The sequence below is a fragment of the Mixophyes fleayi genome, chromosome 2 (genome assembly GCF_038048845.1).
Source record: "Mixophyes fleayi isolate aMixFle1 chromosome 2, aMixFle1.hap1, whole genome shotgun sequence".
Lineage (NCBI taxonomy): Eukaryota > Metazoa > Chordata > Amphibia > Anura > Limnodynastidae > Mixophyes > Mixophyes fleayi.
The window spans coordinates 44,673,782-44,691,478 of NC_134403.1; the positions used below are offsets into that span (position 1 = coordinate 44,673,782).

The 17,697-nt window shown below is 39.9% G+C and overlaps 1 protein-coding gene across 1 annotated transcript in view; it reads left to right on the forward strand.

Moving 5' to 3' along the window:
- The window catches only part of RDX (radixin), a 58,351-nt gene that overhangs the window by 40,652 nt on the left and 2 nt on the right, over positions 1-17,697 (forward strand). Inside the window, exons 8-14 of the mRNA XM_075198890.1 lie at positions 3,383-3,479; positions 4,493-4,656; positions 6,378-6,508; positions 7,373-7,533; positions 8,397-8,489; positions 13,485-13,727; positions 15,068-17,697. The exon at positions 15,068-17,697 is cut by the window's right edge and continues 2 nt beyond it. Coding sequence (XP_075054991.1) covers positions 3,383-3,479; positions 4,493-4,656; positions 6,378-6,508; positions 7,373-7,533; positions 8,397-8,489; positions 13,485-13,727; positions 15,068-15,232 — 1,054 coding nt within the window. The 3' untranslated portion in view covers positions 15,233-17,697. The remainder of the gene's footprint in view (positions 1-3,382; positions 3,480-4,492; positions 4,657-6,377; positions 6,509-7,372; positions 7,534-8,396; positions 8,490-13,484; positions 13,728-15,067) is intronic.

The window sequence follows — 17,697 nt, forward strand, 5'->3', positions numbered from 1 at the left end:
CTGGTTTAGAGCTAGTTTTTTTTTTATGAGGTAATTAAGCTACTTGTATATTGTCTCTTTAAATAGCTTTAAACAGATTCACTGATAATCACTTACCACGGTTGCAGGTTTGTGTTAATTGATAAGCTGGTCTACAGACTATATGGAGTCATTCTCATAAGTGTTTGATGAAATTGCCTCTGAGCAATGAAACGCATAAGACAGATTCTATGACTGAACTCTGGATAGTTTTGTGTGTGACACCTCTTGGATTCCTATTGCTCACTAATACAATTAGATCAGAGCGCTCCACCTTGGCAGACGTGCTTCAGAGTTTTCATCTCCTACAAAGACTATGAATGAACTCACCGGACAGGAGGAGGGACATTTTACATAATTTTGGTTTTGAAGCGCACGACTCTGCTATCCATTGTCACTGCAGACTCGGGTCTGACTACACGTTCTAAAGGAGACCGGTCAGTTTGGAGACATAAGATTCATAACTACTAATCGGCTACGGACCTGAATACAGTGAGTACTTCTTGTGGATATCGGGAAGCGTGTTTTATTGTACGCTCATTATCTTCCATAGAAAGCTCTGTTGTTTTTTGAACTTTCATCTACAGGTATTTTGCTTGCTAACTGCAAATCATTTTCCTTAGAGGTTGTATTTTGTTTGGTCCAACAATATCCAAGATATGTCTTTATTATCATCAATAAGCAGTCTGTAATCCTGCCACTGTATCCTATTGAGATTGGATTTAGTGAATCTATCACAGAGTTGCTATATCATCATCATCACCACCATTTATTTATATAGCGCCACTAATTCCTCAGCGCTGTACAGAGAACTCGCTCACATCAGTCCCTGCCCCATTGGGGCTTACAGTCTAAATTCCCTAACACACACAGACTAGGGTCAATTTGATAGCAGCGAATTAGCCTACCAGTATGTTTTTGGAGTGTGGGAGGAAACCGGAGCACCCGGGATGAGCCCAAGCAAACACAGGGAGAACATACAAACTCCTCACAGATAAGGACATGGCCAGAAATTGAACTCATGACCCCAGTGCTGTAAGGCAGAAGTGCTAACCACTTAGCCACTATAAATGCATAATTGATATATTTGTTACTACGCTGTCAGTAGACTGTGTTTTATATCATTGCTTTTTTAGATCATTTATTTGCACTAAGTATTTTAATACTACTGCTGTTTAAAAGTCTGTTTATTATCTAAGAGTTCTAACATAATTTTTTATGTGTATTTTAATGTGATTTATTAAATAGTTTTTTTGTTTTTTTTGTTTTATCCACGGATCCTTTTCTGAAGTTTTTTATGACAATTCCTGTGTGCTGTTGTATTTTACTATCACCTCTGTTTACCAAAACAATCATTATAGCCTCAATCCTGCCAGGGCTTCATCGTACACTATTTCTGTATCTATGGCCACACTACACTAAAACGTTTTGCTTTTGGTCACTCTGAGCTGAACAGTCCATCTAACTACTAAAAATAGACTATTAGGGGGAAATTCAGTGTTCTGAGGAACGTTGCGGCCGTGGGATTTTTACAGAAATCTCTGCTGATATTTTTTTATTCTTTTTTCTTTCCCTTGCACACCATAGTCGCAAGGAAAAACTAGTGGAGATTTTACCACTATCTGAATTCCCTCGTCGATTAGTTACTACCTGCTATAACATACATTGAAAAGTTTAGCTACATGGTAACGGAGTAATGTAAAAACTCTGCAAAGCCAGTGACTAATATTACAAACTTGCTTAGAGGTAGTGAATATGCAGTGAGATGGAATGTGACAAACTTATTTCATGAGTATACGAAGCATCCTCACATGGAATTGGTAAACCTTCCATTAACCGCTGTGCTCAGTCACAGGCTACTGGTTTCTTAGGTTTCTTACATACAAGGCCCTCGCAAACGCCACTGCGCCCTACATCTCCACACTCCTATCTATTCACGCTCCATCCCGCCCTCTCCGATCTGCCAATGACCGTCGCCTATCTTACCCCCTGATCACCTCCTCCCACGCCCGAGCTGCCCCCCTCCACTGGAACAAGCTCCCTCCCTCCATCAGGACTTCCCCCAACCTGCCCAGTTTCAAACGGGCTTTAAAAACCCACCTTTTTCTTAAAGCCTTCCAGTCTCCCACTTAACTACCTACCTTATCCTCTCCCTCTCCCCCTTCTTTCCCCTTCCCTGCCTCCGTCCCTCTACTCTCCCTCTCTCCCCTGCGTTTCTCCGTCTGTCCACCCCTCCCCTTAGATTGTACGCTCCTCTGAGCAGGGCCATCTCTCCTCCTGTTTCCACCACTTCTAACTCTGCTCTCCAGCTACTTTGCCCTCCTCCTCGAGGGCCCTCCTCCCCCCTCTGGGGGTCTCCCTGTCTTCCGCGCCCTCCTTTTGGGCCCCGTCATTTGCGGATACTCCCCCCGCCCTCACTAGCTGTGCATTGAGCTTACTGAGTTACTGTGCTTTATGTTTACTGTACTGTGCTGTCTTACCTTGTATTGTAATTCGTTTTTGTCCCTGTACGGCGCCACGGACACCTTGTGGCGCCCTATAAATAAAAATTAATAATAATAATAATAATTTCTATTTTATTTTGTAATGTGACCATTTCTACTAGCTATCCACAAACGGTTTGTGCAACCGAAGTATATCCTAGTTTGTTCTTTTATTTTAACGTGAAAATGGAATGTACGTCTTCAGATGACTCTTGAAAGTGTTTGTTTCCCTGCAACGTTTGCTGTGTACTTTCTTTGGCTTTATTCTGTGATATAGGAGATTTATTTAGAACATCTGGCAGAGTTGGTTGTTCTTTTGCTGCATTTTCTGTATTGAATACAGTTTTATCCAGAGACCAGTTTTAAACTATTGAAAAGTGGTAACCTCTACAAGAAAAGACAACCACAACATAACTCCACAACTGGCTGGCGCTGTAGGAAAAATGTCCGTGCGTGACAGAGGGAAGATAAAGTTGTGTATTTAGTAAATATTGAAGGGGTCGTTCTTTGAACATAGAGCTCCCTTCATATTAAACAGCTGGTTGACTAGTTACATGGCGTTAATGTAATTATACATTTAAACTAAAGGAACTTTTCTCCGCATATAAATGGATTTTCAAAGATTTCTGTCCTTGAATAAAAATACTGAAATGATATGTTTTTGTGATCGTGGTCTTTAATTTGCTGCTATTGTGGGTTTCTAAATGAAACGTCTCCAATGTCTGTTTGCTAAGACATTTTTATAATTCTGTGCAAGGGTTGTTGTGAAAACACGATCCTCAGTGCGATTTTCTTGGCTTTTGCACCCTGTCATTGTACCCACAGCCACAGAAATGTAATGTCACCTCGCTGTAAATATCTCCTTTTCTTTCTCTCCTCAGGTTGACACCTAAAATTGGATTTCCTTGGAGTGAAATCCGAAACATCTCATTTAATGACAAGAAGTTTGTTATAAAACCTATTGACAAAAAGGCTCCGGTAAGAGCGTTTTTTCTTTTGAACTTTTGTTATTGCCAATTTTTTTCAGTACACATGGCTGTGCTGAGGTGATTAAACACCCTGTGCCAGCCTGCCAGGACATTCTGTCTTTTGTTTTTCTACTTTATATGCCTGCTGCGGAGCGCTGCGCATGAACAGCTTTGGCACATAGAAAGCTGGGTAAAATGTCACATCCTGACTGGAATCTATAATGTAGTACAAAAATTTAGATTTTTTTATATATTCTGTAGATTTATTAGTACTTCTACAAAAAAAAAAAAAAAGTTAAAGTGGAGGTGTTGCCCATTACAACCAATCAGATTCCAACTAAAATGTACTATATAAATGATAGCTAGAATCTGGTTGCTATGGGCAACACCTCTTCTTTTTCTTCCTAGAAGACTTGATAATTCTCCCCCATTGTGTCTTCCGTTCAAGTGATCATATAAAAATGATATCAGTTTTACTGTCTTTGACAGACAAGGCAGGATCAGTTTAAGTATTTATTGATTATATATATATATATATATATATAACATTTCTCCCATTATGAAAATGTGTTGCTCTGCAAAAAAAACAATAAAAATACAGCTCTTGATGCTGCGGTATTCTTATACTTGTTGATGCACGGCGGTGGCGTTGTGCATGTATACAGAGCACATACATTACGGTTCTAGCATAGTGTATCTAACAATTGAATTCAAGATGGGCAATATAATTTACACAACAATGATACTAAGCAGCATATTGAATTGTCCGCGGTTTCCGCAGCGGAAAAACTATTACCGGTATTAAGGTAATAGTAAGCTGGATTTCAGCTGGCAGCTCCCTGAGCCGCGAGCTGATATCCATCGAGAAAAGTACCGTAATACCGGTATTTACGGGAACTATTACCATAATGATGCAAAACGCTCAATTTTTAAACTAATGTTTCAGCATAATGCCTCTGTAATTGAGTAAATAAATTTGGTGTAAAAATATATGAATGTATGCATTGATTTTCTTTGTCCTAGGACTTTGTATTTTATGCGCCCCGTCTAAGAATTAATAAACGTATTTTGGCCCTGTGCATGGGCAACCACGAACTCTACATGAGGAGAAGGAAACCTGACACCATCGAGGTGCAACAAATGAAAGCTCAGGCCAGGGAGGAGAAGCATCAGAAGCAGCTGGAGAGGTATAGCCGGATCAGGCACAATAGTTTCTTTCCTTTTTCGGCTGGTAATTGCAGTTGTTGGTTTTTCACCACCAATTTATAGTACAATGGTAGTGCCCCCTTTTAATTTTAGTTTTCCTCAGGAAATGGCCTAAGTAGACTTTTCAGTAAATCACCCAACCAGTGTTTCCCCAATGACGATGCACTGAAGGCTTCTGAACAGGTGATAGCCTGCTGTCCCCATCCTATGTTGGGTGCTGTGCACAGACCTATCTGTAGAACTTGCCATATAATATTCGGAATCTTCCGTAACTCTGTCCTCTGGGCCAGCTCTGCCTGCTTGCTGGCACTGTACAGTTGCAGGAGGAGGGGGAACTTATGACCAGAGGATTTTCTGAATTAGGGCAGGGGTGGAGTCACAGGTCAGAGTTTGCATTCGATAAACTGAAGACTTTTAAGCTATTCCTCTTCTAAAGAATGAAGATAGTGGAATAAATTGGCTTCTTTCTTATATGTACCAGCTGAAATTCTGTCTGACACAGCTATGTGTCATTATAACGGTGATTACTAGCATTGCGTAGCTCTCCAGTGTTAATTGGTGAGCAGATTAGACTAGATTATGTTGTACAGATTTGCCAGGACTGCTGCTAGAAATCTGCAAGTGGTATGTATTCAGAGTTTACATGCTTTCCCTGCAGCTAATGTTATTGCTTAGTTCACATGAGAATGTTCTCATAGTGCACATTTTGTATTCTACATTCTAATTGGCAACTCTGTCTGCAATTGTAAAGCAACTAGTTGTATAACCCTACCACTGGGTTGTGTAGTGAGAAGTTAACTGTAGAATGGACATGGAGAATGTGTCAAGCCTATTATGTGTAAACAGGGGGTTAATTTAGTGTAACTGTAATAAAGTATTTTGTTTTATTTAAAAAGAAAAATACACATCAGTTATATATAGTAGTGTGGAATTATTGCCGGTTAGGTCTACTAAAATAGATCTGCTACATTCTGTCACTTACTGTATGTATTTTTTTTCACATCCTGATGGTTATTACTATGCTAAGCAGCTTATAGACTGATTTACAGTATGCGTTTCCAAAGATGTCACTGGACCTTCCTGACCTCCTGATTTTTATTTAATTTTTACATTTTTTTTAAACCCCTGTGTTTTATATATATATATATATATATATATCTATCTCTCCTCATATATCCTGATTTATATCCTCATAACACAACAAAGTTCAAGTATTGTGAGAAATTATGCCTGGATAATGTAATTACTTTCATTATAATTTAAGGCATTTTCCCTTCGCTTCCCAATAATGGTACTTTGGTGTGAGACCCTCCCCTGCGATCCTCATCATTCCTCTCTGTGCAGAAGTACATACCGTTATATCCCCTCCTATACTTGTACTGGAGCGCATCCTGCTTCCTCAAGTCACACTGTGACAGACACGTGCACATTAAACCCCAAATATGAGCCATGATTAATTGAAGGCAGAAATTAGCCTTGAGGTGTGGGGTTATGTGCCTGAGAACAGAATTATCATTTTGGTGTTTTTTTTTTTTTTTTTTTAATGTGATGAAATTTTGAAATAAAAAAAGCCTATTGTGTTATACTCTTCTGATAGCAGAATAGATAATTGACGTTGAAACCTCTGATTCTATTCTATCCGTTGTAGTTTCCGTTATCCTTTTGTCTCCATTCATTTCACTCCGTGTTTCTTCTTGTTTAGGGCACAGCTAGAAAATGAAAAAAAGAAAAGGGAAATAGCAGAGAAGGAAAAAGAGAAAATAGAACGTGAAAAGGACGAGTTGATTGAACGCCTGCGACAGATCGAAGAACAGACACTAAAGGCACAAAAAGGTGTGTGTGTGTGTGTATGTACATATTTGTGTGTGTGTGTATATATATATATATGTGTATATATATATATATATATGTATATATATGTATGTATATATATGTATATATATATATGTATATATATATATATATATATATATATATATATATATATATATATATATATATATATATAATAGATTTTCCTATTGTTAGAATGTTTACAACAGAATTATCAAACAATCACAAACTTTTTACTATATAACAAACTGTAGTGTGCACAAGATCATTACAAAGTGTATTGGTGCAGTATATTATTGCTGTACATTTCTATATAAAGCCTGGAATACACAAATGCTGCTACTCCATCAAAACATAAGCATTATATTTAATGAACTTGCCAGAAGCAAAACTGGGGCTCTTAACTGTTTTGATTAAAACCCTATTACAGTGCCGATAAAATAAGATCTATGTCATGGCCTTTGTGAAACAATCGGATCTATCCTCACACCATATACACACTAATCTACTTATGATCAGATATTTCATTTAGATGCAGCAGTCCTTTTGTTTACATACACATGATTTTGTCTGGGGACATGCAAAATAATATGTAAGCTATATATATTTTTTAAAACGAATTTGATCAATTAGGCAGCTCTGATCATCCAATAACTGAGTAAACGGTTCAAACCCAACCAGTCAGTTGTACATTCCAACTGCATCATATGTTGTTGGTTGTTGCATACATACAACGCAATGATTCTCATCACTACTGACAGCTTTTCATGTACTTACACTTCATACCATACTGATGTAAATGTAACATGCTGCTCTTTCTTCTGCTCAGGACTTATTTCTATTTCTTTATTCTCTGATTAATAGAGCTAGAAGAACAAACCCGAAAAGCTTTAGAGTTGGATCAAGAAAGAAAGAGGGCAAAAGAGGAGGCTGAGCGTCTGGAGAAAGAGCGACGGACTGCAGAAGAAGCCAAGGCTGCACTGGCCCAGCAAGCGGCAGACCAGATGAAAAACCAAGAACAGCTGGTAAGGAAAGACACACAGGAGGCAAATTGTTTTTATGCCATTTAGGCCTGGTGGCAGGAGGAGCTAAACCTATTTAAAATAGTTCTGCTCCAGTTCTGGCCTCTGTTAAAGGCGTTGTCACCATGGAGTTTGCTGCATTGTGTTCTTATTTTGTCTTTTCCAACTGTTAGAAATAGGCGAGTGTCCCTTACCTAAGGTTTCCCAACCAACCCAAAGGGTTCGGTAAAGTGGTATTGCCTCCAGAGGGATCTCTCCTTGTTAGCCAGGAAGAGTCCTTGTGGACAATTTATTGGGCTTGGTGACGTCCTTCATCCCCAATAGACAATTCGGAACTCTTGAACTCTTAATTGGCGCATAGAGTAGTTAGAAGGTTACCGCTATAGACTTGTGTGTGTAGGTATCCTCTGGCTTCATTAATAGGTTGCTATGAAGCCAGAAGCTATCTGGTTGCTCTGCTGAATGCCTGGATCCTTGTCCAGACCGCACAGCACCACCTGCAGGCTTTAATGCATTTTACACCCCGTCATTGAAATTTTCGAGACATGGTGCAGGTCCTGGATTTGCTAACATACACATACCAGCTTAGTGACTGCTCCTATTATATGGTACTTGGAGTTGTGTAGAGGAGGTTCTATGGGTGTGCCTCTATATCACACTGGGTAATGTGTGTTTTATAGAGCATTGTAATGTAAGCAATGATCTGAAAGCACAGTGCCTTCAATATATAAACTAGAAGATTAATGCACTGTAAAAATAATTTTCAGTACATTTAGACAAGTGTCACGTTCACATAGTGCAGTAGAGGATTGTGGGAGTTCCCCCAATCACCATGTTACTGATCTGTGCGGTTGGGTTCACTCTAGGCTGCTGAACTTGCAGAATTTACAGCCAAGATTGCTTTACTTGAAGAAGCGAAGAAGAAAAAGGAAGAGGAAGCTTCAGAGTGGCAGCAAAAGGTAATCGCTCATTCTATTGTTTGTCGTTTATTTATTGCTATGCTTGCGTAATCTACAGCAGATCAATGCAGAGAGGCATACAATCCATTCAGTTCTGACAGATACTATTTACATATTCCAATTTGTATACCAGCCATAGTGATACCATTTACATAGATAAAGGGTGTCCATTAGCGTTAATGTGTAGAAATGTGCACCAACAGCGTTTTTTTAAATACAGAGTAATGTAAAACCGCTTGTTATACACATCTACTGTATAAACGCTACAGACATTTGAAAGCACAAGATACTGTGCAAGTTCTATTTTGTTTTTATATGGAGACTGTCTTGTTCTTTTGGCATCAGTGGAAGAGTTTAACTATAAAGAGCGTGCAGGTCAGGTCTGGCCCTCAGGCAGTAATTGTTCGGAACCAGCCAGCAAATCCCACCACCACCTCCAGGGCAAGCCAAAAAAGGGGCATTTGGCGGGAATGGTATAAATGTCAATTGTACAGTAAAACACGACCAGCTTGAAAATATGTAATAGAGCAGTGTTGTTGCGTATGTGAGCACATTTGGCTGTGTGGTCGAATGTGCTAAATGGTCACAAATTTATCAGTAAAGTAAGTTCATATCTAAGAATATCACATTGTTCTGAAATACCCCCATTAGCCAACATATACACATGTCTCACAAAATATAGAATCTTTAAATTCCACATTTTCATTCCCCGCACAACATAGATAACAAAGTTCGATCACCAGCCTTTTAGGAAAACATAGTAAGGTCAACATAAAATCTAGACATCTCAATATGGATACCATAAGCCACCTTTTCATATCTAGAATGTCCCGCTTCACTGGAATGTGGCGCGGTGTCCCGCTTCACTGGAATGTGGCGCGGTGTCCCGCTTCACTGGAATGTGGCGCGGTGTCGCGCTTCACTGGAATGTGGCGCGGTGTCGCGCTTCACTGGAATGTGGCGCGGTGTCGCGCTTCACTGGAATGTGGCGCGGTGTCGCGCTTCACTGGAATGTGGCGCGGTGTCCCGCTTCACTGGAATGTGGCGCGGTGTCCCGCTTCACTGGAATGTGGCGCGGTGTCCCCTTTTCCCATGAACATTCTAAGTCACAAACCTTTCTTTATTTTAGATTTGTTATTAAAAAAAAAAAAATCTGCATAAAACAATAGGACCATACCCATAGTATTATTATTTTAATAAAGCGTCATTATCGGGGGAATCTTTCAGATGTTTTACCTTCGCTTACGATTTGTAAGTCGCATCCTGTTTTTAAACTTGTCTTGTACCCAGGGAATATATGTTTGTCTCATATTAGCTCTAATGGTTGAGGTTTTCCCTTTTCCATCTCTGTGACCTCAAACACTTTTACACATCTTTATACGCAATTATTTATCAGGGACATACACTCCTTTTATGTTCTTAAAAGGTATCTGCGCTTAGCAGAAGGATAGTGCCTCGTACCTCGGTATTGTCACTAGTTACTGGTGAATTGATAGACTGCTCTCTAATAAGGCTGCAATCGGTCTGGAATGTCAGGTTCCATGAATGAGCTCATTGGGTTATTTCTGAAGTCTGGTGGTGGCCAGAGCTGTCACTGTGGGGCTCATTTATGATCCGGGAAAAAGTGTGAGCAGCACTCTGCAAGGAGCGCTCCAATCTGTCAGCGCCTCCAGTCAGAGGATACAACATTTTGCGCTTTTGGCAGATGCCACTATCTTGATGCGCTTCCAATAAAACGGGGGCATTCATGGAAAAATAGCTCTGTGACCTCACAAAATGTCATTTGTGCAATTTGCAGCTTTGTAAATGGGACTTTGCCTTTGCAGTTGAACAGTTGTGCTGCTTCAGTGGATATCAATTCTGCAGTACTTTAATGCACATTTCCTCAAACACTAATTTACTTTCCATGACCTCATTATCGTGGTGGGATAATGATGTCTTGATATTGACAGTGTCAGAGAGACTCTTGAGTTTCTGACTATACAATGATTTGAAGTACAGGAGGTATGACTCAGAGCTAGAACTAATCTTTATCGCCTCCATAAGTGTCATTTCCAATCAGCCCTCTCTGCAGCCGTCTGATTCAGCAGCACAAAAGATCATTTTCTTCCCAATCTGTTCCAGCATTACACATCCTGATTTAAAAACTCATTAGAACGATTTGGTAGGATTATGAAAGTAGCAGGTAAAACTTTTCAGAAGGAGAGCAAAGTAAACCTGTTAATTTGCCATATTACTGTTCTCTTCCATTAACCATCTACCCTGGTGGCTATAAGATGAGAACTATATACCTGATGTAATGTGTGTGCTGTCTGCGTTTTATCATTGGGTTCAGTCGTGTGGAGATAATAATGTTATAGGATTCAGAGTAAATTGTCATGAATTGGGATTCGTATCCCATACTTCTGCAACGCTTTATGCCTTAGTCTTTTATTTTTTTGGTGGATACTTACTGAGATATTACGAGTAATAGTTAGTAGATTTCCAAGGTACAATGAGGAAGGTTGTTTTATCAGTGTAATCCAGGTGCTACTGAGATTGTGCTGGGCTTTCTATGTGCCTGAGCATAGTGTTTTGTAATTGGACCACAGCTCCTTTTTACTATGCTGTGTCACTCAAGGCTGGGATAATGGTACAATGTATTTGTCCATATATACCGGGAAAAAACAGGTACTGAGTTATACCTAGGTCCTCTGCTATTCTCTATCTATACCACTTCTCTTGGAAAACTAATAAGCTACTTTGGATTTCAGTATCATTTCAGATTTATCTATCCACTCCTGATCTTTCACCATCTGTGTTGTCTCGCGTTACTGACTGTCTTTCTGCCATTTCATCTTGGATGTCTTCTCGCCAACTCAAACTCAATCTTTCAAAAACTGAATTAATAATATTCCCACCCAAAAAACAGAAGCTTCCTGCCTGACATTTCTATTTCTGTTGATAACATGACCATAAATCCCACCCCGCAAGCTCGTCGCCTAGGGTGTAATCCTTGATTCACAACTGTCGTTTATTCCCCACATCAACTCTATATCTAAATTATGTTACGTACACCTAAAGAACATTTCCAGAATACGCACATATCTGACACAAGACACCGCAAAAACATTAATTCATGCACTCATCATCTCCCGCATTGACTATTGCAATTCCCTCCTTACTTGTCTCTCCAAAGTCAGACTTGAACCCCTACAATCTATTTTGCACGCAGCGGCTAGATTGATTTTCCTTACTAACCGTTATTCCTCTGCTGAGCCACTCTGTCAGTCTCTACATTGGCTGCCTGTATATCAACGAGTCCAATATAAAATTCTTCTACTAACATACAAGGCCATCAACAAAATTGCACCGACATACATTTCCTCACTGGTCTCGAAATATCTCCCTACTCGACACCTCCGTTCTGCACAAGATCTACGTCTCTCCTCCACTCTCATCACATCATCCCATTCTCGGTTACCGGATTTTTTCCGGGCTGCACCCACTTTGTGGAATTCCCTCCCAGGCATATTAAGACTTTCCTCTAGTCTTCAAACTTTCAAGCGTTCACTGAAAACCCACCTCTTCAGACAAGGTTATGATATTCCTCAACCGCCATCTTAATTTCCCTAGATTACCCTATTACCATCCTCTACATTGCTAACGCAAGACAACAACCCTCTGACCAACATTGCCACACACACAGCCCACTCAATACTTTTACCTTTGCGTTCTAGCTGGTCCATTGTGCAATATGATGTAACACATGCCCTTGTGTTTCTAACTCCCATTGTCCTATAGATTGTAAGCTTGCGAACAGGGTTCTCTTACCTCTGTCTGTATGTATTACCCAGTATTGTCTTATCAATGTTTGTTCCCAATTGTAAAGCGCTACGGAATTTGCTGGCGCTATATAAATAAATGATGATGATGATGATGATAAAACCTTCATTGTACAATTCCCTTTATATAATATCAACGTGATGTTTCTCTCTCCAATTTGTCTGGTCTGTTCCTTGGGCACCTGTGCCTGCCTTGTTGCACCCCTGGTCACTACATTGGGAGAATGAAGGCTATAGTACAGATAGAAGAGCGATAAATTGATACTCTTACCAAAACAAATGACTGACCACTTTATGGCGCACCCTGTCTTAATGCAGACACCATCCCACTCGTGTATTTCCTCAATGGGGCTGCCATGGTCTAGACAGGTATCAGTGACAGGTTGCCACAGTGACCCCAAAATCTTGTGCTGCTGGAACACGAGACCTTTTAATGGCTCTTAGCTCAGCTTTCCTATCTTGTGGCTGCCGCCATTTTGATTCTTACTCACCGTTCGTAACAGCTCACAATTTAAAGCCCTTCATAGAGAAGGGCAGCCGAACAGGGGTGAGGGGAGGGGGGGGCACTCTCGGGTTTGTGTTAGGTGTCATCAGGATGCATATACCAGCCGGTAAAGGTCATCTGCCAAACAAAATCACAGGTGTGCCCAAGAATGTTCAGTTTTGGTCAGCTTGTTAGGCATTGCTCTTGTTCTACGATTGACATTACCAAATGTGATAAGCTTATCTTGGCGTTTGGGAAAGATATTTTTATCCAGTCCTAAGCACATTTTCAATACCCTTGTGTTAGTGCTATACCTTTAAGTGATTATTTGTTATATCAGGAGACCAAGGCCATTATTAAACCACGTTTTTGCTGGCAAGTACCACTGTTCGGTTGCTATAACTGTCTTAGGCACCATCTGGTAGAGGCTGTCAAGAAATGCTGAAGCTTGTAGTTCCACATCAGCTTGAGAGCCACAGTTTCGCTTTTCGTTATCAGCCAGTAGTAATAATTCAACGTTAATATATGCACAGTTTATCAAACAGGTGCTTTATGAATAATATTTTTTTATTTGTGCTGTTCGATATATCAGTAGCAGTGTTTGTCTTGTCCTTGTATAAATCTCAGCAATGTAATTCACAACATGTTATGGATATGTATAATGTGACATCCACTTTTCTTACTCAGGCATATTCCGCTCAAGAAGATCTCGAAAAAACCAAAGAAGAGCTAAAAACAGTGATGTCTGCTCCTCCGCCGCCTCCACCTCCTCCACCCCCTGCTGAAAACGAACATGAGCACGATGAGCAGGATGAGAACAGCGCGGAGGCCAGCGCCGAACTGATGTCTGAAGGCGTGATGAATCATCGGAGCGAGGAGGAGCGACTGACGGAAACGCAGAAGAACGAGCGAGTAAAGAAACAGCTTCAGGTAACAATACACATTTACACCCTACTTACCTGAGACTTTCTTGAACGCTTTGACTACATACCTGAGATTTTGTTTTCATGGTTGACTACGTCAGACTACTCTCCCTCTTTGCTTATTTTGTGCTACATCTGTTGACCAGAAAGTTAACGAACGGACTTGGCAATGTATCCCAGTGAGTTGTCTTTGTCCCATACCTAAAAATACAAAGCTTTCCACACAGCAAAAGGGACATTAGAAATGAGGTTTTCTCCTGATATTACATTGTCTCCTCTATTTTATGAACATTTCTTTAATGTTTGAGTATAGACAGTCAAAAAATGTAAGTTTGAGTGAAGTGTGTAGAGTGGTATTAATTGGATGTAATAGTATAAGGAAGTTTAGAGGGTGGTTCGGGAATTTAATAATCTTGCCTAAAGAGGTGAGTTTTTAGGGAATGCTTGAAGGTCTGGAGGCAAGGGATAAGTCTTGTTGTGTGAGGGAGGACACTCCTCCAAGTGGGTGCAGTCCAAAAAATAACTGTATTCGGGAGTGGGAGCCGCTAATGAGTGTGGATGTGCTGTGCGGGGTGGGATGGGTCAAGTTGGGAGATATTTTGAGACAAGGGAGATTATGTTGGTGTGGTTTTGTGGATGGCCTTGTACGTTAGAATTATTAACATACAACAGCAGAAGTACGTTTCGCAAGCAAAATTAGTCTAATTGCTGCACTCCAAATGGATTGTAGGAGTGAGAGTCTGGTTAGAGGAAGACCAGTAAGGAGGGAACTGCAGTAGTCCATGCGGGAGATGAGAGCATGTGTTACTAGCTCTGTTTTGTGCTATTTTTAGTACTTTCATTAACCTAATTGACAGTTGGTTTCCTCATACCCCTAAGACTACCCTTCATATACTTTTTTGTTCTATTACAGAATATCATTTAAGATGAAGTTTATGGGATGAACTTCATGCAAATGTAAATGAAAGTTAGTAGGGCTATTCAGTTACTTTGATGGGGAAAACACATGGTACAATTCTTCCATAGAAAATGGAAGACCTGAAAATCTGTAAGAGTTTCACAAGCACACGAAAAACATAAAATAGAAAGTATTTTAAGTGTCTCTATCACCAACATACAGTGGAAGCAGCTTTTCATAACACAACCCCAATCATTTCACTATAATCTAATGGCATCACCGAGGGATAGTGCAGACAGATATTTTTCTGGTTTTATTAAATATTTATGAAAATTTAGCGTATCAAGTTAGAGGCACTGGTGCCTAAAGTATTGATTGGAATGTTGACGCTTAGGGTGTCTCTACTAATCTTGTATTGGGAGTGTTCATTATTTTCATTGGCTTTTCAGACTCTGAGTTCTGAGCTAGCACATGCAAGAGATGAAACCAAGAAAACCCAGAACGATGTTCTTCACGCAGAGAACGTAAAAGCCGGGCGCGACAAATACAAGACGCTCCGCCAGATACGACAAGGAAACACGAAACAGCGCATCGACGAGTTCGAAGCAATGTGAGGGAGCCCAGTTTCCGCGCATTCTACACAACGCTGACTCACCAACATAGAAAGTAGGCCTTTGGAGAATCGATGATGGAGCGTGCCCTCCCTTGCCAAAGCACTTGTACCAGTCTGACTGTGGAGGATAGAATTGAACAAGACAATTTGAATGGTTTTTGTCTCCAGTGTCACGTCTGATTTTGGTCCATAACAGCACCATATCAATGTTGTTAATTTGTCACAATTATAATTTCCTGAAAGGTAGTCATTAGCTAATAAAGCTTTCACAATTGAAATTTTGAAAGGACATTTGAATTTTGAGTCTAGAACTGACATAACTGTTTAGTACCTATATATGTATTTTTTTCTTTTTTGTTGGATCATTTGGGAATATTTGTAATTTTATGTCCCATCATAAACCTTTTGTCACCTTTTGCTTATAATGGTCTAGTCCACATAGAATATATTGAATGGTTGCTTTATATTCAGGGTTGGGAAAGTTATGCCCTGACTATTGGTTGAGTGTGCCGTAAATAACCAGGCATTAAATCTTCTTTTTTCTTTTTTTCTTTCTTTCTTCTTTCTTTTTTGTGTGTAACAAGAACACAAGAAACATTAATGTTAGGGAGTGGACATTATACTACTACCTCACATACACATGATGGCTGGTCCTTGTAATACCAACGACATGTTTTATTCACTAAGCTTTACCCTAGTTTGAGTTGTTTTGTACTTCTTCATTTTCTTTTCTTTATTTTATTGCTTCTCACTGTCTAATAGTTTGTAAGTAGGAACAAGCATAATATTTTATAGGGGATGGATAACCATACAATTATTAATGTACTAGCCCCGACAGGCTCTATATGCAGTCCATTATAAGTATAATGCACCATTTCTGTTCTGTTCTTCCCTCCTATCTAATCCTGAAGACTCTGTCATGTCCTAACACTTGCAGATCGTGGATGACACTCAGCGTGGTCTGCAGGGTGCACGGCCTCCCCGTTTGTTCATTTTGGCTATTTTTGATTCTTTATAAAAGTTTTTTCAGTTTTTATAAATATGTAGGCAATGATGAGAGATGATTCTAGGCTGCATTCACAAAGGTATTATGGACTAATAAATAAAAAAAATATATATATATATATAAGGCATGCTAAAGGGATCTGCACACCGCTAATAGTTTTCTTTCCAAGGCCCTTTCTCATACATATGTTACTCATTTTCCGTTGCTGAGAGTGGCTATTTCTCCTGGCCAGTGTATCTGCCGTCCTGTAATAACTGGCTTATGGATAGAGCTGCCTGTAGGTGGATTATTTACCCAGGCAGTTGCTGTTCTCACTTTAGTTTCCAAAATGATAGGAGTTTGGCAGGAAATTTATCTTACGCAAGTATCCTGAGTGCTGGTTAAAAAATGATTAACCAATCAGGTCCCCAGCTCGTAAGAGTGTGGAAGCGTCCAAGTTAGCCGTCTGCTTGGTGCAGAAGTAGACCTTGCCCAAAACGTCTACCGACCCCTACTCTTTCTGCAAGTGCACAAACAGCGGATGGTTTCATAGCTCCAAATGTATCACCTTTCTTTGTCAACTTTAAACGTTGTTTGACAGTCTTTGACACTCCTGCTATTTCGTAGTTGTATCTCCCATGATGCTTCAGCTAGCACACAGTTGATTATTCCCCCCCCCCCCATATAACACATGCCGTATAAACACTTCTTTACCGAAGTTGGCGTTTGTTTGCAGTGCATACAGAAATTGGATTGTGTTTTGAGGCGTGTGCCTAATGATCTCCGCTTTTATTTTTACTTTATTTTTTTGTATAAACCAGAGCCGTATGTATATTCCTGGCTGTGTTCTCGTACAGCCGGCATTCATTCACCAGTTGAATATCAGTGTTGGATTTATGGCTGCTCGTTACAGTTGTTGGTGTTATTTAGTGAATGATGAGCAAGCCTCCTATCTTTCCTGCCAGAGGAAGGTATAGGAGAATCATGTACAGCAAGCTTGATAATCCACTTGGAGCAAGTTTTGATTCAAGTGACTGGCCCCCAGACACCAGGCGCTCATGATCTAAAAGGGAATTTACCAGGAATTTAAGACTGGTTTTGATATATACTTGTAATGAATCCGTCTAAGGACCAATGGACTTACTACGCTGCCAGACCAGCAAGCATTATATTGCAGTCCCACGTGGTTATAAAACGGTTATTAGGTCAATCATAGGATGTGTCCTTTGCCAGAGCTTTCTTTATATTTGTAAGAGAGAACTAAGCATGTATGTCAGACACAGTCCCTCTAATGCTCTGAATAGTAATTCTGGACAAGGTGTTTAATCCCTCGGTAACCATGGAAGGTTAAGGAAGCATCATTTCATTAGAGTTAAGTTAGGACTATATTCCCTTTTTGAACATTTTATTTGTTGTACATTAAAGCTGCAGTTACAACTATTTTCAACCAAGTTGTTTAACAATAAAAATATAATGGACAT